General features: G+C 45.2%; 2 protein-coding genes across 2 annotated transcripts; both read left to right on the top strand.

The window, feature by feature from the left end:
- The first annotated feature begins 5,936 nt into the window (after positions 1-5,936).
- LOC143715570 (olfactory receptor 51L1-like) lies at positions 5,937-6,860 on the top strand. Its single transcript, XM_077207367.1, has one exon. The coding sequence runs from the start codon at positions 5,937-5,939 to the stop codon at positions 6,858-6,860; it is 924 nt and encodes a 307-aa protein (XP_077063482.1).
- An 8,063-nt stretch (positions 6,861-14,923) lies between these two features.
- On the top strand, positions 14,924-15,847 carry LOC143715571 (olfactory receptor 51I2-like). Its single transcript, XM_077207368.1, has one exon. The coding sequence runs from the start codon at positions 14,924-14,926 to the stop codon at positions 15,845-15,847; it is 924 nt and encodes a 307-aa protein (XP_077063483.1).
- The last annotated feature ends 7,879 nt before the right edge of the window (positions 15,848-23,726 follow it).

A 23,726-nucleotide genomic window follows, 5' to 3' on the forward strand; every position in this document is an offset into this window, starting at 1 on the left:
AATTCACCTGCGGCAAGTTTACTTTTCACCAATTTATCTTCTTCTCCAGGCTAAAGGTGTGCACGCAGCGGCGTCAGGTCTGCCACCGCGATGCACGTTGCACGCAGCAGCCAGACTTTCTTTACGGTGAACAGCAGCGATGATTAATAAAAACAATTTTCACTGAGCGGAAAAGATTAAGCCCGAGGTCCGACCCGACTCGAGTAATTTGCTTATATTTTCGACCCGAACCCTGTCGGGTTTGTCGGGCCGACCCGGCCCGTTGAGAACTCTAACTGCTGTTTTGAAGCACTACCACGATGAGTAGAAACTCAATGATGACAACAATTCATAAACCCATTGGCCAATACACATTCATGGTTCGGACTAAATGGAGCAAGGGTGTAGAGATACATTCAAGCTATTTTAAGGTATGAAGAAATTATTTTCACAGGAAAACATTTAAAAAGCCATTTTGATGATCAAAGATTAATTTTAAGGGATGAAATTGACTACAGGAGGACTTTAATATTTTATACTATTTGTTTCTTTTTAACTGATACAGCAAATGTTGGTCACCAGCATAAGGTGTGTTTTGCATTTAAGTTTTATCTTCGTACTGCGTAATATCTTACGCTAGGGGAAAACCTCTTTTCCACGAGATATTGAAGCCAAAAATTATCCTTAATTTTGAATTAATGTAAAATGCGTTGCAGCAGCAATGAAGACATAGGCGAGACGGCTTGCGTGGCTATTTGCTGCTCTGCGGCAACTGCAGCAGCCTATCGAGAGAGGCCCCATGTCACGTCAGATCCAATGGGGGCGCTTCGCACCCACTGCGTCACGTCCCGCCGAAACGGGCGTGGTCTGGGCCTATAAATATAGCACGAAGGCTGATACAACCTGATTTTCATCTCTTCAACGAAGCTCACGCATCGTTGGATCCAGAGTGAGAAGCCGCGCCGTCGAGAATAAGCCTTCAGCGGGACGAGCCCTCTGCATCTGAAGCCGCTGGCCTCGCCGCCTTCAGTCGCTGACCTGCTCTGCTTTCCGGCGCCTATATCCTTTCAAAACTCTGCTGAGTGTGTGTTCGCCGCTGCAACTCACACTCTCACAAAAAGAGCTAAGCATCCCACTAAGCGATGGGGACCACCATGTAATCTGCGTTTCCTGCCTGGGTGAAGACCATGCAGCTCTCGCGCTCGCCGATGGCGGCTGCCATCATTGCGAGCTTCTGCCCATGGCGACTCTGAGGACTCGCCTGGCATCCTTCTCCGTGCCTGCACCCTTACCACCTGTAGTGCCACGCCGCAAAAAGCGCCGTACTCAGCGAGTTCCCGAGCCTTCCCCAGCCCGCAAAAGCTCGCCGGTTCGCCCTCCAGCTTCCCCAGCTTCTCCTGAGTCGGTCACCGACGGGCAATGGCCACCGTCTGCCGCCGGTTCCGTCATCGATGTCGACGAGGCAGCTGTATCTGTGGAGGAGGCCAGCTGCTCTATCCTGGCGTCGGACAGCGAGGAATGGGCAAGCTCTGTGGATCCTGAAAAAGGCAGTCCAGCCTGCGCCCTTTCTTCCTGAACTTCACAAAGTGAACCTCTTTCTCCCCAGCCTTCTCCGAAGTGGATGGTGCTAAAGACAGAGGTTATGTCTCTCTCCCCCCAGTGGAAGCAGCTGTAGCAGCCCACCTTTGCCCGCTCTCAGCTGGACGCCGAGCAAAGACAGCGCTGCCTTCAAAAGCTTGCCGCGCCACCTCCGCTATGCACGGTCGCGCTTACGCCGCCGCGGGCAACCTGTATCGACACTGCATTCCATGGCCATCTTGCAAATCTTCCGAGCCGACCTCATCCGCAAAATGGACGAGGAAGGGCCGGAAGCTATCAGCGTGCCGGATCTGAGAAGCACTACGGACCTCGCCGTTGCTGAGAGACACTTGTGGCTGACGTTATCGGAGATGCCGGATTTGGAGCGCTCTGTGTTCCTCGACGCTCCCGTCTCCCCAACAGGCCTATTCGGATCTGCCGTCAAAGATCACGCAGACAGATTCGCTGAGGCCTAGAAAACGTCACAGGCTATGAAGCACTTCCTCCCGAAGCTTTCTAGCTCCGCAGCAGGCTGCTCGAAGCTCACAGTCCTTGTGAAACGCCAGTTCAAAATGCTCATGACCCGGAAAATCCTCGCGCAGATTTGCCAAGGCGACTGGTTTCTGTCAATAGATCTGAAAGACGCGTATTTTCAAATACAAATAGAGTCACGTCACAGGCGATTCTTGAGATTTGCTTTCGAGGGCCAGGCATATCAATACACAGTCCTGCCGTTCGGCCTGTCCCTGGCACCCCATACATTTACGAAGTGCATGGACGCGGCTCTCGCACCCCTGAAACTACGGGGGATGCGATTATTGAACTACTAGGAACGATTGGCTGATTCTAGCTCGATCACACTCAAAGCTCATAGAACACAGGAGCATATTACTCGAACATCTCGAGAATCTAAGTCTCACAGTCAATTGGGCGAAAAGTTTGCTGTCTCCCAGTCAGAGAATATCTTTTCTGGGCACAAAGCTGGACTCGCTGTCCATGACAGCGCGCCTGTCGCCGGAGCGCAGACTGAACATTCAGCGTGCCGCGAAATCCTTCCACTGCGGCACTATAGTCCCGCTCAAAAGGTTTCAGAAAGTGCTGGGTCTCATGGCCTCAGCGTCCTCAGTACTCCAGCTGGGTCTGCTTCGCATGCGCCCGCTGCAGTTATGGCTAAAAGCTCGAGTACCGCCTCGGGCGTGGGCCTCTGGTCTGTTTCGCCTCAAGGTCGATCAGAAATGCGTCCTAGCCTTGAAATCGTGGAAAGCAACTGGCTGGTACCAGTCGGGTGTAAACCTGAGAACTCCCTCGAGTGTAAAGGTGGTGTCCACGGACGCCTCCACCTCGGGATGGGGAGCGCTGCTCGAGGGCAGACCGTTCTTTGGGCAATGGTCAGAACGAGAGAAGCTCCTACACATAAACTGTCTGGAAATGATGGCAGTGGACAACACGCTGAAGTGTTTTTGTCCCCAGATAAAGGGTCACCACGTCTTGGTCCGTACGGACAACATGTCAGTGATGGCTTTTATAAATCACCAGGGTGGAGTCAGGTCCCGAAACCTCTCACTAAGAGCAGCACACGTGCCTAGTCACCTCAATCTGGGACCAGAGAGACTGTCCAGAAACAATATTCCAGCAGGGGAATGGTCTTTGCATCCGCAGACGGTCCTGCTGCTGTGGGAGACATTCGGCAGAGCGCAGGTAGACCTGTTCGCGTCCCAAGAAAACGCTCATTGTCCGAAGTTTTTCTCCAAGAGCAGAGATGCGCTGGCCCACGTCTGCCCGCTCTATGCTTTTCCCCCCCGTCTCGCTCCTGCCTCAGGTGTTGGACCGAATAAGGGAAAATGGATGCTCAGCGCTGCTTGTAGCTCCGCTCTGGAAAAACCAGGCCTGGTTTCCAGTTCTGATGCAGCTGACCAGCACTGCCCCATGGTTGATACCGTTGCGGAAAGACCTCCTCTCCCAGGCCAAGGGCTAGATTTGGCATCCTCGCCCGGAGCTGTGGTCCCTACATGCATGGGCCATCAACGGGTACCCGTTAACCTCCCGGAAGGAGTGTTAAACACGATCACGCAGGCTAGAGCGCCGCATACTAGGCGGCTCTACTCCTTAAAATGGTCTGTGTTCTCGGGCTGGTGCGAAGCTCAAGGCTTTTCACCACCAGGCTGTGGATTTACGGAAGTACTCCTCCTTCCTTCAAGAGCTATTGGATAAGGGCAGAACCCCATCCACGCTCAAGGTTTATGTGGTGGCCATAGCACCGTTTACTAAACCAGCTACTGGCCTGTCACTGGGGAAGGACGATCTGGTCATCCGCTTCCTTAAAGAGCTAAGAGGCTAAACCCTCCCAGACCCCCTTCAGTCCCCATGTGGGACCTTTGTACGGTACTGGAAGCAATGAAAGGTGCCCCGTTCGAGCCAATCCACCTGTCAGACATGAAACATTTGTCGTTCAAGACAGCGTTTCTGGTGGCTCTTGCTTCAGTGAAGCGTGTAGGGGATTTACAAGCGCTCTCAGTAAGCGCGACGTGTGTGGAGTTTGGGCCAAATGACTCGAAAGTCATACTCAGGCACGGATACGTGCCTAAGTCCCTCAACACAACATTCAGGGCTCAGGATATCTCCCTGTCTGCCCTGCCGGTGTACAACGAGGAAAAGGATGCGGGCTTCCTTTGCCCTGTCAGGGCATTAAGAGCTTACGTGTCCCGCTCGTCTGTTTTCAGACAGACTGAGCAGCTCTTCGTTTCATTCAGCGGACGTACCAAAGGGCTGGCCGCTTCGAAACAGAGCCTATCCAGGTGGATAGTTGATGCCATCGCAGTGGCTTACACTTCCAAGGGCCTACAGTGTTCTTTGGGTGTCAGAGCGCACTCCACAAGAGGCATGGCCTCGTCTTGGGCGTGGTCCAGCGGGGTTACCTTGCAGGATATATGTATGGCGGCTGGCTGGGCCTCGCCGTCTACATTTATAAGGTTTTATAACCTAGAGGTTCCCGCCTAACAGGCTAAACTTTTGTCGGTCTAAAAAATCAGTACTGAAACCGCTTGAGCATCGCTCGCTGATCGATAAAGTTACAGGAGCATTTAATAAGACCCATACTGTTACTCAGTACAGGCTGAATAAATTTTTCACCCTGACTTTGTGGAACACTGTTGATGTAGTTAGCTCCTTGAGGATGTTACTTGTGGAGAATGACGCTTCTAGCCTCTCTTCTCAGACTCTCTTTGAGTCCCTGGTGATTATGCACTTTATGTGCCCCGGGCACCTGCCCTTGGGACTTTGGTGTGGATCCCAGCATGCACGGCGTTTTGCATAGTCTTCCCCAGCGTAAGATATTACGCAGTACGAGAGAACCTCTTGTAAGAGAACGTATTCGGTTACTAACGTAACCTCGGTTCTCTCTAGAAGAGGGAACGAGTACTGCATATCTTTGCCGTGCCTGCAACACGCTGGTTCGCTTCATTGATGAAAACCAGGTTGTATCAGCCTTCGAGCTATATTTTTAGGCCCAGACCACGCCCGTTTTGGCAGGACGTGACGCAGTGGGCGCGAAGCGCCCCCATTGGATCTGACGTCACATGGGCCCTCTCTCGATAGGCTGCTGCAGTTGCCGCAGGGCAGCCAATAGGCACGCAAGCTGTCTCGCCTATGTCTGCATTGCTGCTGCAACGCGTTTTACATTAATTCAAAATTAAGGATAATTTTTGGCTTCAATATCTCGTGGAAAAGAGGTTACACAGTACTCGTTCCCTCTTCTAGAGTACATTTTGTGATATTGATTTAAAAAAAAACTTTGATGAGGAAAGGGTTAATAATTATTATTTGCAGTGAATAGTTTGGAAAGCTCTAGAGGAAGAATTATGCTAAATTTATATGCTCTATTTATGTTTTACATATATGCTATTAATTTATGTTTCCAGTGAAATCAAACTTGAGAGGACTTGAGAGGCCACAGCAGGCCTCCTGAGACTTGTTAAGACACTATAAAAACATTAGCATGCACTGGTGACTCCTCAGTTCAACTAAATCAGCGTTCATTTAATTCTAAATAGAGTTCATTACCTGCAATTTTAATGAAGATGCAATGATGGTCATTTCAGAGTATATAACATAAGGTATATCTAATAATGTTTGTAAAGTTAAAAACAATAACAACAACAACAGTTTTTCTTAGACTGTGTTGAATTATTACTGTGTTAACCATTAATTTAATTGAATGATTGTTATATTACTGATCACACTTACTTACGGCTTTACAGTTAGGGTCAATGTGGCTAAACATTCTGAGCTGAATGTTTATTTACTTATTTATGGCGTAAAAACATATGAACTTTGTTTGCTCTCTTCCTCAGGTCAATGAAAGTTTTCCTTGTGTGAGGAAAATGGAAAATGGAACCTATTTTTACTTCATGTTGTTTGAAAATCTTGGGTGCATAAGATATGCTTTCTTCACATTGGGGTTTATTTTTTACTGTGCTGTCATATTCTTTAATGTTCTTATTATTCTTGTTATAATTCTGGAGAAGACATTGCACCAGCCCATGTACATTTTGATGTCATGCTTGTCCATCAACTCTGTATATGGTACGGCTGGCTTTTTTCCAAGGTTATTGACAGACCTGCTCTATGATGCACATATAATCTCATTTGAAGCATGTCTCATACAGAGTTTTGTCATTTACTCATATGCAGCTTTTGAACTTACAATATTGATGTTAATGGCATTTGATAGGTTTGTTGCAATCAGTAAACCTTTGCACTATAACAACATAATTACCACACGGTTTCTAACTTTTCTAATAGTTATAGCATGGCTTTATCCAATTACTTTTGTTGGTATTAGTGGTCTTTTGACTGCAAGGCTGACAATCTGTGGTAACAAATTGCTTAAGGTGTACTGCCACAACTATGAAATTGTCAAACTCTCATGTGTGAACAATACTACAGGTATTAATAATATTTATGGCCTGATTGTAACTATCACAACCATTTTTATCCCTTTGAGTTTTATACTGTATACCTATGTCAGAATTATTATAATTTGTCAAAGAAGCACACAAGAGTTCAGGAGCAAAGCATATAAAACTTGTATTCCACACATGGTGATCCTTTTAAATTTCTCAGTTGCTATTTTTTGTGAGCTCACTTTGAGTCGATTTATGAATGGGGAACTTCCTATAGCCCTGAGTGTTGTCATTTCACTTGAATTTATTGTTATACCACCCTTTTTAAACCCTATTGTTTATGGTCTAAACTTTCATGATATCCGCAAAAACATTAGGCATCTTATAAAAGCCTCCAAATAGCCTGCTTTGTTTCTGTTGTAACACTGTAACACAGAAAACCAAATTTGAAGAAATGTAAAGATAATTGTTCAATCAAGCATTCACTCACCTTCTAGTTGTGTGTGATTGCTAAATGTGTTTTCACCTTTCTGAATTCTATACAGTTTTCCTTTAAATAACCTCCTCAGTAAATATATTTTTGTGAAAAATGGTATAAGGGTTTTAGAAACACAATCAGAGAGTAACTTTCTTAATTGACTGAATAAAGGGGCAATCCATATCATATGAGCTCAGATTAATAACTTTATATATAGAATATAAGCTTCCATGAAATCTTTTAAAAATGATAGACTATTAGTGTCAGTTATTCTTCATAAGTGTATTGTTTAAAAATAATAAGAATAAAATAATTGTCTTTTTCAAACTGGTGTAAAATTGTTTACATTTTGTTATTCTGCATGAAAAGCTTGGCTTATTTTTGTAAATAACAATTTAAGAATCAGTTTTGAGAGGTTCAAACAATAGCTGTCAACATACTTTATATCGAATAATTACAAATTGTGATATTTGGTGTAGTTATATATTGTTAATAGAAATAATAATAATAAAAGTGATAGAGTTATACTATACTAAGAGTTATACTAAATATGTGGATATATTTTTTATGCTGTACAATTATTAAGATCTTTCTTAAGATTTTATATTGAGATTAATCCTGAGTTCCCATTTTCTAAGGAATTGTCTTGGGTTACAAATATAACCATGGTTTCCTGAGACGGGGAACGAGACACTGCGCCTGGAAGACGCTATCATCGTGCCCGACATCTTAACCAAATGTCTAAAAATGACAATCTCAATGGCCCATGTCGTCATTGCAGATGCGACTGAGAGTATAAGATGGCACCTGTAGTATACGTCATCAACTTATGTGTCTGAATGAGACATTGGTATGCATACCTGATGCATGGCAACAAGAAACACTGTATGAAACGGACAAGATCCCTTTCAAATGGGAACTCGCACTGCATCTGGAAGATACTATGTGGAACAAATGCTGAGGGGAGTGACTGCCACTAGAGTTCTCAACGGGCCTGAAAATTACAACCCGACCCGACCCGGTCCGTGGCTTTTAAAGCCCGGACCCGATGTAACCCGACACATCCACATGAATTATCTGCCCGAACCCGGCCCGCGGCCCGACACCGATTTTCTTTTTTTTCTTTTCTTTTTTTCTCATACAGGTATCATCATGACCAGCAGACGGGAATTCAAATCAACCTTTAATGTTTACGTCTTTTAACAATAGCCTACAAACAATACAAACAACTGAAACAAACTTTAAATATATAAATAGGCTTTATAGGCTACTAAATATGCCTCAAAATAAAATCTTCTGGTCGACTCTGTTTTTTTGCTGTCATATTTCATCAGCACCTTGCATTTTGAGCATTGCACATAACCTGTAGAATTTCCATCAGAATCCAGCACCACTCCAAACACTTTCCAGACCTCTGATTTTCCCACTCCTGTAGTAGCGACGGTGAATTCACCTGCGGCAAGTTTACTTTTCACCAACTCATCTTCTTCTCCAGGCTAGAGGCGTGCACGCAGCGGCGTCAGGTCTGCCCCTGCGATGCACGTTGCACGCAGCAGCCAGACTTTCTTTACGGTGAACAGCAGCGATGATTAAATAAAAAAAATTTCACTGAGCGGAAAAGATTAAGCCCGAGGTCCGACCCGACTTCATTTGCTTATATTTTCGACCCGAACCCGTGGGTCCCTTATGGGTTTGTCGGGCCGACCGGGCCCGTTTAGAACTCTAACTGCCCACATCAGCTGTTTTGAAGCACTACCACATTGAGCAGAAACTCAATGATGACAACAATTCCAAAACCCATTGGCCAATACCCATTCTCGGTCCGGACTAAATGGAGCAAGGGTGTAGAGATACATTCAAGCTATTTTAAGGTATGAAGAAATTATTTTCACAGGAAAACATTTAAAAAGCCATTTTGATGATCAAAGATTAGTTTTAAGGGATGAAATTTACTATAGGATGACTTTAATATTTTATACTATTTGTTTATTTTTAACAGATACAGCAGATGTTGGTCACCAGCATAAGATATGTTTTGCCTTTAAGTTTTATATTATAATCCTTTTTTTTTTAATTCTTATCATTTGTACAAAAAGTTCACCAGAGTTCAGGAGAAAAGCATATCAAACTTGTGTTCCACACATAGTGATCCTTTTAAATTTCTCTATTGCTCTTTTTTGTGAGGTCACTTTGAGATCTTCACGACTTTGGATCTCCCTCTAGGCCTGTCAATTATTCTTTCACTGCAGTTTCTTATTGTACCACCCATCCTGAACCCTCTTGTTTATGGTTAAAATTGTAAAAAGCGCTATATAAATAAAGGCGACTTGACTATAAGCACCTTTTGTTCCGTCATCTAAGGTTCTTTCGTACTGGGTAATATCTTACGCTAGGGGAAAACCTCTTTTCGACGAGATATTGAAGCCAAAAATTATCCTTAATTTTGAATTAATGTAAAACGCGTTGCAGCAGCAATGCAGAAATAGGCGAGACGGCTTGCGTGGCTATTGGCTGCCCTGCGGCAACTGCAGCAGCCTATCGAGAGAGGCCCCATGTGACGCCAGATCCAATGGGGGCGCTTCGCACCCACTGCGTCACATCCCGAAGAAATGGGCGTGGTCTGGGCCTATAAATATAGCTCGAAGGCTGATACAACCTGATTTTCATCTCTTCAACGAAGCTAACGCGTCGTTGGATCCAGAGTCAGAAGCCGCACCGTCGAGAAAAAGCCTTCAGCGGGACGAGCCCTCTGCATCTGAAGCCGCTGGCCTCGCCGCCTTCAGTCGCTGTACCTGCTCTGCTTTCCGGCGCCTATATCCTTTCAAAACTCTGCTGAGTGTGTGTTCGCCGCTGCAACTCACACTCTCATAAAAAGAGCTAAGCGTCTTTCTAAAGATGCCTTCCTGTGGCTCGTGCCGAGCCCCACTAAGCGATGGGGACCGCCATGTAATCTGCGTTTCCTGCCTGGGTGAAGACCATGCAGCTCTCGCGCTCGCCAATGGCGGCTGCCATCGCCTGGCATCCTTCTCCGTGCCTGCACCCTTACCACCTGTAGTGCCACACCGCAAAAAGCGCCGCACTCAGCGAGTTCCCGAGCCTTCCCCAGCCCGCAAAAGCTCGCCGGTTCGCCCGCCAGCTTCCCCAGCTTCTCCTGAGTCGGTCACAGACGGACAATGGCCAACGTCTGCCGCCGGTTCCGCCATCGATGTCGACGAGGCAGCTGTATCTGTGGAGGATGCCAGCTGCACTATCCTGGCGTCGGACAGCTAGGAATGGGCAAGCTCTGTGGATCTCCCCCCCCCGCTGCCCGCGCGTCACCGGGAAAGCGGGCCAGCATCGAGACTGAACTCATGCGTCTTTTCTCACAGGCCGTGGCGAGCCTCGGGATGTTTCCTGAAAAAGGACCGCGCTCCACCGCCGTCCAGGCCTGCGCCTTTTCTTCCTGAACTTCACAAAGAAGTGCAAAGTCCTGGAGCACCCCGCTCTCAGCCAGAGTGCGCACCTCTGTCTCCCCAGCATTCTCCCAAGTGGATGGTGCTAAAGACAGAGGGTATCTCTCTCCCCCCCCAGTGGAAGCAGCTGTAGCAGCCCACCTTTGCCCGCCCTCAGCTGGACGCCGAGCAAAGACAGCGCTGCCTTCAAAAGCTTGCTGCGCCACCTCCGCTATGCACGGTCTCGCTTACGCCGCCGCCGGGCAAGCTGTATCGGCACTGCATTCCATGGCCATCTTGCAAATCTTCCAAGCCGACCTCCTCTGCAAAATGGACGAGGAAGGGCCGGAAGCTATCAGGGTGCTGGATCTGAGAAGCGCTACGGACCTCGCCGTTGCTGAGAGACACTTGTGGCTGACGTTATCGGAGATGCCGGATTTGGAGCGCTCCTCGACGCTCCCATCTCCCCAACAGGCCTATTCGGATCTGCCGTCAAAGATCACACAGACAGATTCGGTGAGGCCCAGAAAATGTCGCAGGCTATGAAGCACTTCCTCCCGAAGCGCTCTAGCTCCGCAGCAGGCTGCCCGAAGCAGCCGTCTGCTCGAAGCTCACAGTGCTTGTGAAACGACAGTTCAAAATGCTCATGACCCGGAAAATTTTCGCGCAGATTTGGCAAGGCGACTGGTTTCTGTCAATAGATCTTAAAGGCGCGTATTTACAAATAGCATCACGTCACAGGCGATTTTTTGAGATTTGCTTTCGAGGGCCAGGCATATCAATACACAGTCCTGCCGTTCGGCCTGTCCCTGGCACCCCGTACATTTACGAAGTCCATGGACGCGGCTCTCGCACCCCTGAAACTACGGGGGATGCGAGTATTGAACTATTTGGATGATTGGCTGATTCTAGCTCGATCACACTCAGAGCTCATAGAACACAGGACCATATTACTCGAACATCTCGAGAATCTAGGTCTCACAGTCAATTGGGCGAAAAGTTCGCTTTTCTGGGCACAGAGCTGGACTCGCTGTCCTTGACAGCACGCCTGTCGCCGGAGCGCAGACTGAACATTCAGCATGCCGCGAAATCCTTCCGCTGCGGCACTATAGTCCCGCTCAAAAGGTTTCAGAAAGTGCTGGGTCTCATGGCCTCAGCATCCTCAGTACTCCAGCTGGGTCTGCTTCGCATGCGCCCGCTGCAGTTATGGCTAAAAGCTTGAGTACCGCCTCGGGCGTGGGCCTCTGGTCTGTTTCGCCTCAAGGTCGATCAGAAATGCGTCCTAGCCTTGAAACCGTGGAAAGCAACTGGCTGGTACCAGTCGGGTGTAAACCTGAGAACTCCCTCGAGTGTAAAGGTGGTGTCCACGGACGCCTCCACCTCGGGATGGGGAGCGCTGCTCGAGGATAGACCATTCTTTGGCCAATGGTCAGAACGAGAGAAGCTCCTACACATAACTGTCTGGAAATGATGGCAGTGGACAACACGCTGAAGCGTTTTTGTCCCTAGATAAAGGGTCACCACGTCTTGGTCCATACGGACAACATGTCAGTGGTGGTCTATATAAATCGCCAGGGTGGCGTCCGGTCCCGAAACCTTCACAGGCTGACGGAACGCCTCCTGATCTGGGCTCAGCACAATCTGCTCTCACTAAGAGCAGCACATGTGCCTGCTCACCTCAATCTGGGACCAGAAAGACTGTCCAGAAACAATATTCCAGCAGGGGAATGGTCTTTGCATCCGCAGACGGTCCTGCTGCTGTGGGAGACATTCGGCAGAGCGCAGGTAGACCTGTTCGTGTCCCAAGAAAACGCTCATTGTCCGAAGTTTTTCTCCAAGAGCAGAGATGCGCTGGCCCACGTCTGCCTGCTCTATGCTTTTCCCCCCGTCTCGCTCCTACCTCAGGTGTTGGACCGAATCAGGGAAAACTGATGCTCAGTGCTGCCTGTAGTTCCGCTCTGGAAAAACCAGGCCTGGTTTCCAGTTCTGATGCAGCTGACCAGCACTGCCCCATGGCCGATACCGTTGAGGAAAGACCTCCTCTCTCAGGCCAAAGGCTCGATTTGGCATCCTCGCCCGGAGCTGTGGTCCCTACATGCATGGGCCATCAACGGGTACCCGTTAACCTCCCGGAAGGAGTGTTAAACACGATCACGCAGGCTAGAGCGCTGTCTACTAGGCGGCTGTACTCCTCAAAATGGTCTGTGTTCTCAGGCTGGTGCGAAGCTCAAGGCTTTTCAGCCCCAGACTGTGGAGTTACGGAAGCACTCTCCTTCCTTCAAGAGCTATTGGATAAGGGCAGAACCCCATCCACGCTCAAGGTTTATGTGGTGACCATAGCAGCGTTTACTAAACCAGCTACTGGCCTGTCACTGGGGAAGGACGATCTGGTCATCCGCTTCCTTAAAGGAGCTAAGAGGCTAAACCCTCCCAGACCCCCTTCAGTCCCCATGTGGGACCTTTCTACGGTACTGGAAGCCATGAAAGGTGCCCCGTTCGAGCCAATCCACCTGTCAGACATGAAACATTTGTCGTTCAAGACAGCGTTTCTGGTGGCTCTTGCTTCAGTGAAGCGTGTAGGGGATTTACAAGCGCTCTCAGTAAGCGCGACGTGTATGGAGTTTGGGCCAAGTGACTCGAAAGTCATACTCAAACCCAGGCACGGATACGTGCCTAAGTCCCTCAACACACCATTCAGGGCTCAGGTTATCTCCCTGTCTGCCCTGCCAGTGTACAACGAGGAAAAGGATGCGGGCTTCCTTTGCCCTGTCAGGGAATTATGTGTCCCGCTCGTCTGTTTTCAGACAGACTGAGCAGCTCTTCGTTTCATTCAGTGGACGTACCAAAGGGCTGGCCGCTTCGAAACAGAGCCTATCCAGGTGGATAGTTGATGCCATCGCAATGGCTTACACTTCCAAGGGCCTACAGTGTTCTTTGGGTGGCAGAGTGCACTCCAAAAGAGGCATGGCCTTGTCGTGGGCGTGGTCCAGCGGGTTTACCTTGCAGGATATATGTATGGCGGCTGGCTGGGCCTCGCCGTCTACATTTATAAGGTTTTATAAACTAGAGGTTCCCGCCTAACAGGCTAAACTTTCGTCGGCCTAAAAAATCTGTACTGTCTGCCCCGTTGCTTCGGCTCAGAATACTGAAACCGCTTGAGCATCGCTCGCTGATCGATAAAATTACAGGAGCATTTAATAAGACCCATACTGTTACTCAGTACAGGCTGAATAAATTTTTCACCCTGACTGTGTGGAACACTGTTGATGTAGTTAGCTCCTTGAGGATGCTACTTGTGGAGAATGACGCTTCTAGCCTCTCTTCTCAGACTCTCTTTGAGTCCCTGGTGATTATGCACTATATGTGCCCCGGGCACCTGCCCTTGGGACTTTGGTGTGGATCCCAGCACGCACGGCGTTTTGCATAGTGTTCCCCTAGCGTAAGATATTACGCAATACGAGAGAACCTCTCGTAAGAGAACGTACTCGGTTACTAACGTAACCTCGGTTCTCTCTAGAAGAGGGAACGAGTACTGCATATCTTTGCCGTGCCTGCAACACGCTGGTTCGCTTCATTGATGAAAACCAGGTTGTATCAGCCTTCGAGCTATATTTATAGGCCCAGACCACGCCCGTTTCGGCGGGACGTGACGCAGTGGGCGCGAAGCGCCCCCATTGGATCTGACGTCACATGGGCCCTCTCTCGATAGGCTGCTGCAGTTGCCGTAGGGCAGCCAATAGGCACGCAAGCTGTCTTGCCTATGTCTGCATTGCTGCTGCAACGCGTTTTACATTAATTCAAAATTAAGGATAATTTTTGGCTTCAATATCTCGTGGAAAAGAGATTTCCCCCTAGCGTAAGATATTACGCAGTACTCGTTCCCTCTTCTAGAGAGAACTGAGGTTACGTTAGTAACTGAGTACATTTTGTGATATTGATTTTAAAAAAAACGTGATGAGGAAAGAGTTAATTATTATTATTTGCAGTGGAAAGTTTGGAAAGCTCTAGAGGAAGAATTATGCTAAATTTATATGCTCTATTTATGTTTTACATATATGCTATTAATTTATGTTTCCAGTGAAATCAAACTTGAGAGGACTTGAGAGGCCACAGCAGGCCTCCTGAGACGTGTTAGACACTATAAAAACATTAGCATGCACTGGTGACTCCACAGATCAACTAAATCAGCGTTCATTTCATTCTAAATAGAGTTCATTACCTGCAATTTTAATGAAGATGCAATGATGGTCATTTCAGAGTATATAACATAAGGTATATCTAATAATGTTTGTAAAGTTAAAAACAACAACAACAACAACAGTTTTTCTTAGACTGTGTTGAATTATTACTGTGTTAACCATTAATTTAATTGAATGATTATTATATTACTGATCACACTTACTTACGACTTTACAGTTAGGGTCACATTACATGTATAAGACAATGTGGCTAAACATTCTGAGCTGAATGTTTATTTACTTATTTATGGCGTAAAAACATATGAACTTTATTGCTCTCTTCCTCAGGTCAATGAAAGTTTTCCTTGTGTAAGAAAAATGGAAAATGGAACCTATTTTTACTTCATGTTGTTTGAAAATCTTGGGTGCATAAGATATGCTTTCTTCACATTGGGGTTTATTTTTTACTGTGCTGTCATATTCTTTAATGTTCTTATTATTCTTGTTATAATTCTGGAGAAGACATTGCACCAGCCCATGTACATTTTGATGTCATGCTTGTCCATCAACTCTGTATATGGTACGGCTGGCTTTTTTCCAAGGTTATTGACAGACCTGCTCTATGATGCACATATAATCTCATTTGAAGGATGTCTCATACAGAGTTTTGTCATTTACTCATATGCATCTTTTGAACTTACAATATTGATGTTAATGGCATTTGATAGGTTTGTTGCAATCAGTAAACCTTTGCACTATAACAACATAATTACCACACGGTTTCTAACTTTTCTAATAGTTATAGCATGGCTTTATCCAATTACTTTTATTGGTATTGGTGGTCTTTTGACTGCAAGGCTGACAATCTGTGGTAACAAATTGCTTAAGGTGTATTGCCACAACTATGAAATTGTCAAACTCTCATGTGCGAACAATACTACAGGTATTAATAATATTTATGGCCTGATTGTAGCTATCACAACCATTTTTATCCCTTTGAGTTTTATACTGTATACCTATATCAGAATTATTATAATTTGTCAAAGAAGCACACGAGAGTTCAGGAGCAAAGCATATAAAACTTGTATTCCACACATGGTGATCCTTTTAAATTTCTCAGTTGCTATTTTTTGTGAGCTCACTTTGAGTCGATTTATGAATGGGGAACTTCCTATAGCCCTGAGTATTGTCATTTCACTTGAATTTATTGTTATACCACCCTTTGTAAACCCTATTGTTTATGGTCTAAACTTTCCTGATATCCGCCAAAAAATTAGGCATCTTATAAAAGCCGCCAAATAGCCTGCTTTGTTTCTGTTGTAATACTGTAACACAGAAAACCAGATTTGAAGAAATTTAAAGATAATTGTTCATTCAAGCAGTCATTCACCTTCTAGTTGTGAGTGACTGCTAAATGTGATCGTTTTCACCTTTCCGAATTCTATACAGATTTCCTTTAAATGACCTCCTCAGTAAATACATTTTTGTGAAAAATTGTATAAGGGTTTTAGAAACACAATCAGAGAGTAACTTTCTTAATTGACTGAATAAAGGGGCCATCATATGAGCTCAGATTAATAAGTTTATATATAGAATATAAGCTTCCATGAAATCTTTTAAAAATGATAGACTATTAGTATCAGTTATTCTTTATAAGTGTATTGTTTAAAAATAATAATAATAAAATAATTGTCTTTTTCAAACTGGTGTAAAATTGTTTACATTTTGTTATTCTGCATGAAAAGCATTACATTGTCAGACTGAACTTGGCTTATTTTTATAAATAACAATTTAAGAATCAGTTTTGAGAGGTTCAAACAATAGCTGTCAACATACTTTATATCGAATAATTACAAATTGTGATATTTGGTGTAGTTATATATTGTTAATAGAAATAATATTAATGAAAGTGATTCAGTGCCAGAATACTAACATTGTTCTGTTTATAACCAGCTTGCAAACATGAAACCAGTGTAACATGTATTTTCTGTTTCTCCTCAGTTTTTAGTGTTTCTGTGTGCCTCAGTTCTTCAATTAATTTCTCCATAATCATTAAGTTAAACTGGAGTCTTTTGGTAATGATCTCAGTGTGTAAAAAAAAAAAAGACACTAAATTGTTTTGTGAAAAAATGGGGTCTAGAAACTATTGTCACGTTCTGATGGTGTTTAGTTTCATTTTCATGGGCTTTTAGTTTGTGTGCAAAGAGCCCTAGTTTTTTTCTTTATCTCCTGTTTATAACAAATAAGTTTTCTCATTTATGTAGTGATAGTCTCAGCACCTAATTAGCTGGTAGAGCATGGTGAGTGTTTTCCACAAATAATCTTATATAGTTCTGTTTTATTTGTTTCATCGTTCGGTAAAAGCAAGTGGCATGCAATAATTTGGTCAAGTATGAATCAAATAAAATGTTTTGTTCTTACTATCTTTGCTATACGTGACAGAGTATAAGAGTTACACTAAAATATATGGATATATTTTTTACTGGATATACTGGATACGTCCAGTGACTGCAGTGAATAGTGCTGCTGGCAACAAGGGAAAGACCTTGTGACAGCCTGGAGAGACAGCTGACAGGAGGAAAGAGACCACAATGGGGCTGGTAAGGGTTAGTTACCCTTGTTGGCTGTATCCAGCTCTGTGTTTACAGGATGCTGGAGACACCTGCCCAAGGCTTCTGAGAAATTAGGCAAGGCAAGGCAAGGCAAGTTTATTTATATAGCACATTTCATACACAATGGTAATTCAAAGTGCTTTACATAGAAGAAATTAAAATAATCAAAAGAAATCAGAATAATTAAAACAGTTTAGAATAAAAGATAAAATACAGAAATAATCAAATGAAATCAGAATAATTAAAACATAAAATAAAATAAAGTGCAAACAGTCGGACGAACAGTGGCACAGTGCTCATTCAGTAAATGCACAGCTAAACAGATGTGTTTTGAGTCTGGATTTGAATGTGACTACTGTAGGAGCACATCTGATCTCTTCTGGAAGCTGGTTCCAGCTGCGGCTGGCATAGTAGCTAAAAGCAGACTCGCCATGCTTAGAGTGAACCCTTGGTATTTCTAGCCGATGTGATCCGAGTGATCTGTTGGGTTTATATTCACTGAGCATATCTGCAATGTATTGAGGTCCTAGGCCATTGAATGATTTATATACCAGTAATAATACTTTAAAATCAATCCTAAATGTAACTGGCAGCCAGTGTAAAGACCTGAGGACTGGTGTGATGTGTTCATATTTTCTGGTTCTGCTCAGAATCCTAGCAGCAGCGTTCTGTATGAGCTGCAACTGTCTTATGGTCTTTTTGGGAAGGCCAGTGATAAGTCCATTACAATAATTCACCCTACTGGTGATGAAAGCATGTACAAGTTTTTCTAAGTCTTGACTGGAAACAAAGCATCTAACTCTTGCAATATTTTTCAGGTGATAGTATGCTGATTTAGTTATTGCTTTGACATGACTACTGAAACTAAGGTCTGACTCTAGAGACACACCCAGATTCCTGACTTGATTTTTAGTTGTTTGACCCCTAGACTGAAGGTATGCGTTCACCTTGAGAACTTCATCTTTGTTTCCAAACGCAATGACTTCAGTTTTGTCTTTGTTTAACTGAAGAAAGTTTTGGCACATCCAATTGTTTACTTCATCAATGCATTGGCAAAGGGAGTCAATGGGGCTGTAATCGTTAGGCGATAGGGATAAGTAGAGCTGTGTGTCGTCTGCATAGCTGTGGTAAGCGATTTGGTTCTTTCTCATTATTTGGCTCATTGGGAGCATGTACAGGTTGAATAGAAGTGGCGCAAGAATTGAGCCTTGCGGGACTCCGCATGTCATGGATGTCCACTCAGACTTATGGCCTCCTATACTCACATAATAACCTCTGCCTCCTAAGTATGACCTGAACCATTTTAGGACTATCCCAGAAAGCCCGACCCAGTTTTCCAGCCTGTCAAGAAGTATGTATTGATCGACAGTGTCAAATGCAGCACTGAGGTCGAGTAGTACCAGCACTGATAATTTGCCTGTATCAGTATTTAAGCGAATATCATTTATTATTTTTATGAGCGCGGTTATAAAAATTAAAGAGAAAAATACCCCTAGAGTCTGCGAGAGCAGGGGCGGAAGATGACTCAATGTTGGACAACATGGTTAACGACGTTGGAATAGAAACGGATATGAGTAAGGAGAGTACTTCACAAAAGACTAGTTCAGGTTCTGCAGTTAGCAAAGTCATTGAACTCCAAGCTTGTGTCTGTGGCTGGAGCAACGCGACAATGGTCAGGGGGTTGAAGATTCATCAAGGGAAAATTAAATGCTTGAGAAGGGCAAGAGAGGGAGAAGGGACAAGGGCCTCGCATTGATCAGTACTTCTTACGAAGTCAGTCAAGTCAGTCGAATGAAATCCAGCGACATTCGCGAGGGTTTGCACAGTTAGTGATGAACACATTAATTCTTGTGAACCCGGTCAGACTAACCAGCATAAGAGAGAAAATAACCTCAACGGGCATAGGCCTGGAGTTAGATGGCCAAGAGCTTGTGAGAAAACTGCATGGGACACGGTAAACACAGATCTATGAATAGAATATAACCTTTATTGTCATTATACATGTACTGTACAACGAAATTGGATGCAATCTAATCAGTGCAACATTAAATAAAGTAAAAATAAAATAAATAAATAAATAAAATAAAAATCCTCAGTAGAAAATTAAAACACATATCTCTTCATACACAACAGATCAATATACGATACATCTCCTAATGCTGCATTTACTGCACTGTGTTTAGTGCTGTTATCACTTTTGGATAGAAACTGTTTTTTAATCTGTTTGTTCGTGTTTCAATTGTCCTGTAACGTCTCCCCGAGGGCAGCAGTTCAAACAGGGAATGTCCTGGATGAGATGGGTCCTTTAGTATGTTCTGTGCTTTCTTGAGGCAGCGTGAACTATAAAGATCCTTTAGAGAGGGGAGAGGGCAGCCAATAATCGTCTGGGCGGTGGTGACGACCCTCTGGAGTGCTTTCCTCTCTGTCTCTGTGCAGCTCGCGAACCACACACAGATACAATAAGTCAGTATGCTCTCCATGGAGCAGCGGTAGAAGGACATAAGCACTTTTTGAGTCAGGTGGTTCTTCCTAAGAATTCTCAGGAAGTAAAGTCTCTGCTGTGCCTTCTTAACCAATACTGTGATGTTAGTACTCCAGGTTAGGTCCTCCTCTATGTGCACGCCCAAGAACCGGAAGTTTAGGACCCTCTCCACACATTCCCCTCTGATGAAAAGGGGCTGAATGTCAGTTTTATTCTTCCTGTAGTCTATTATCAACTCCTTGGTTTTAGTGGTATTGAGGACCAGGTTGTTGTCCATACACCACACAGACAGCCGCTCCACCTCATCCCGATAGGCGGACTCATTTCCCCCCGAGATGAGCCCCACTACGGTGGTGTCATCCGCAAATTTAATGATGCTATTTCTGGAGTGAGCAGGGATACAGTCGTGGGTATACAGGGTGTAGAGCAGGGGGCTCAGCACACAGCCCTACGGGGAGCCAGTGCTGAGACTGAGAGCTGATGAAATATGGGCGCCTACTCTCACTCTCTGGGAGCGATGCTTTGAATTGGAAAGATTAACTGGTACAGTTGAAAAGAAGCTGGATAAATTAGGGGACATCATTTACGCATATGGAAGTAAGAGGTTTGGTGTGGAAAAAAGGAAGGAAAAAGTACAAACTACTCCTCGATTGTCTAGACGGCAGCAGAAAATTGAAGGGTTAGTTAGAGAAAGGAGACAGCTGAGGAAGCAATGGAAAAGAGCAGAACAAAGTCAGAAGGAGGGACTCAATCTCTTACAAAGGGCCATAAAAGATAAGCTTGCAACATTACGCAGAGCTGAGCGCCTACGGAAACGCTACAAAAAGAAGGAGCGTGCGAGGGCTAATTTCTATAAAGATCCATTCAAATTTGTAAAGAAGTTATTCACCAGTGAGAAGAATGGCACTTTAAAAGCATCAAGGGTTGAGCTAGAGAGATATTTGGAGGAAACGCATACAGATGCAAAAAGGCATGAGCCTATGTCAATTCCGTCAGACATCCCACCGTACAGAGTGTACAAGAGTGCTTCAGGAGTTCTACGAATTCTGTGGAAATTGATAAAAGTGGCTTGGGAAAAGCAGGTTGTACCTAGAGCATGGCGCCGAGCAGGGGGAGTCTTTATACCCAAAGAAAAAGATGCTACAAGCATCAGTCAGTTTCGCCCTATTTCACTATTAAACGTCGAAGGCAAGATTTTCTTCAGGATTATTGTTCAGAGATTGTCAACCTACCTATTAAAGAATGGCTTCATTGACACTTCAGTTCAAAAAGCGGGCATTCCAGGATTCTCAGGATGCTTAGAACACATCAGTGTTATCTGGCAACGAATTCAATCAGCTAAAAAGGAGAGGAAGGAGCTCCACGTGACATTCCTGGATTTGGCTAATGCATATGGTCCAGTGCCACATGAGCTTCTTTGGGCATCATTTGATTTTTTCAGGGTACCGATGTCGATAACAAATTTAGTGAAAGCCTATTTTGGATATTTGCAATTTAGTTTCTCAACTCCAGAATTCAGCACTACATGGCAATGCTTAGAGGTTGGAATAATGGCAGGATGCACCATTTCTCCACTGGCTTTTACCATGGCAATGGAAGTAATCATTAGGGCATCAAAATGGGTAGTTGGAGGAGAGCGCTTGGCTTCTGGGATGCGACTACCACCAATCAGAGCATACATGGATGACATGACAACCATGACTACAACAGTAGCCTCCACTAATCGGTTATTGGGGAAGTTAACAGATAATATTGAATGGGCACGAATGCAATTTAAGCCCTCTAAATCAAGGTGCATCTCAATAATTAAAGGCAATATAGTAGATAAAACATTCTTCATTAATGGTGAGGCAATACCAACAGTTTCTCAGAAGCCAGTGAAGAGTCTAGGGAGATGGTAAGATGGGGATCTAAAGGACACAGTTCGAGTGGGAGAAGTTAGACGACAAGCAGTGGAAGGGTTGAAGAGCATAAACAGCTGTGCTCTACCAGGCAAACTGAAACTCTGGTGCTTTCAGTTTGGTCTACTGCCAAGGTTGCTGTGGCCACTGACTGTGTACGAAGTTTCTTTGACAACAGTGGATAAGCTGGAAGAGTTAATAAGTTCATACATCAGGAAATGGTTGGGAGTTCCACGCTGCCTCAGCAGAGTGGGACTTTATAATAAAGGAGTATTGCAGCTGCCAGTCTCTGCTTTAACCGAGGAGTTTAAGTGTGCCAAGGTCAGACTGGAAATGACTTTAGCAGAGTCACGCGACAAATGTGTAAGGGAGGCAGCCCCTGTGGTAAAAACTGGTAGAAAGTGGTCAGCAAAGAAATCTGTAGTAGAGGCAAAGGCTGACCTTCAAATTGGGGATATCGTGGGACAGGTACAGCATGGAAGAGGGGGTTTTGGGCTGAGTTTAGCTCCTCCTAAATGGCACAAGGCAGGCCCAGCTCAAAGGAGGAAGCTGGTAGTCAACGAGGTGCGAAAGCAGGAGGAGAGGATGAGATGTATAAAGGCCATTTCCCAGGCCAAGCAGGGAGAGTGGATGAGATGGGAGAGTGTGGAACAACGCAAAATGGGCTGGCAAGACCTTTGGTCAATGGAAGAGACTAGGATCAGTTTCCTTATTAGGTCAACATATGATGTTCTCCCATCATAGCAGAACCTAAACCTCTGGGTAGGAGAGGATCCCTCTTGTCCTTTGTGTTCATCACCTGCCACATTAAGGCACATTTTGACAGGATGTAAGGTGGCTCTTAGCCAGGGTCGGTTTACTTGGCGCCATGACCTAGTATTGCGATGTTTGGCTTTAGCATTGGAAGGCAAGCGTAGTATGACCAATAAGTTGCCGCCTGTTCTAGCAAAACATTACACGCAGAAGACAATATTCCTCCGCCCAGGCGAGCAACCACCAAGAAAAGGTGCCAACACAAATTCTCGCCCAGGACAACTGGAAGCTGCTAGGGACTGGAAGATGCTGGCTGATCTTGATCAACGGCTTATTTTTCCACCTGAGATTGCCACCACTAACCTACGACCAGATATTGTTTTGTGGTCTGGATAAGCACACATTGTTCAACTGATAGAGTTAACAGTGCCATGGGAGGATGCGGTAGATGAGGCATATGAGAGGAAGAAACTGCGGTATGCTCATCTGGCCACTGAGGCAGAACAGCGAGGATGGAGAGTCCAGGTTTATCCAGTGGAAATGGTTGTCGAGGTTTTGTGGCACACTCTACAACCCGGTTCCTCAGAGACGTCGGATTCAGTGGCCAAGAGTTGCGTCGCAATGTATGGAACTTATCTTAAGCAGCAGAAAGGAGCAGCAACTGGCTGTGGATGAGACGGAAAGATTCTAGCTGGCTGTGTACAGGCTGCCATGCTACGGTTTCGTAGATTAGGTCTCAGCAGCAACTGTTGGTTTATTAGTATAGATTGTAAAGTATTTACAGTCATTACGTTCCTGTGTATATTGCGTGAATGACGGGTGGTTGGGCAGATATTGTGTTTTGTGGTAGGTGGTATGCCATACGGAACCGTTGCCACTGAAACTGCATATTAACGCACCAGTGGGGCTCGACAGCCTTAGTCAAACGGGTTGGCGCGTATGGTTGGGTTGCGGAGAGATTGTGAGATTGTGTTAGGTCTCAGCAGCAAGAGGGAAGTAGAGGTCAGTAAGCTGGGCTGAGTTGAGTGGGGGACGGAGGGGGTCGAGCGGGTCACTGTCGAGCCCTCTTGAGGTGTCGTGGGTTAGTCGACGAAACACTGAGGACGGAAGGTGCCCACTTGAAGACCCTAGAGATGTTCCCTGCTCCGCTCAATCCAGAGGGTTGTTATGGGGGGACCGCACTATGGTTGCAGACGTTGTGTGTGCTGACGCGCAATACACTGCAGCTATTAACACCAGACAGAAGGAGATTCACGTCACCAGATGGAAAGAAGCGTAAATGGATGGAGAAGCATAGGTTACTGTAAAGCTACGTCTTAGTTGGTGATTATCTTGGCGAAAGCCGAGTACAAATCAGCATGAAGTTTTAACACCTACTCTCGTGTAATGGAAATCAAAGGGCTGTCGTCCAGAATCACTGCAGAGTGATATCC

This window comes from Siphateles boraxobius, unplaced genomic scaffold (genome assembly GCF_051911475.1).
Source record: "Siphateles boraxobius isolate OS27281-9 unplaced genomic scaffold, OSU_SipBor_1 6, whole genome shotgun sequence".
Taxonomy (NCBI): domain Eukaryota; kingdom Metazoa; phylum Chordata; class Actinopteri; order Cypriniformes; family Leuciscidae; genus Siphateles; species Siphateles boraxobius.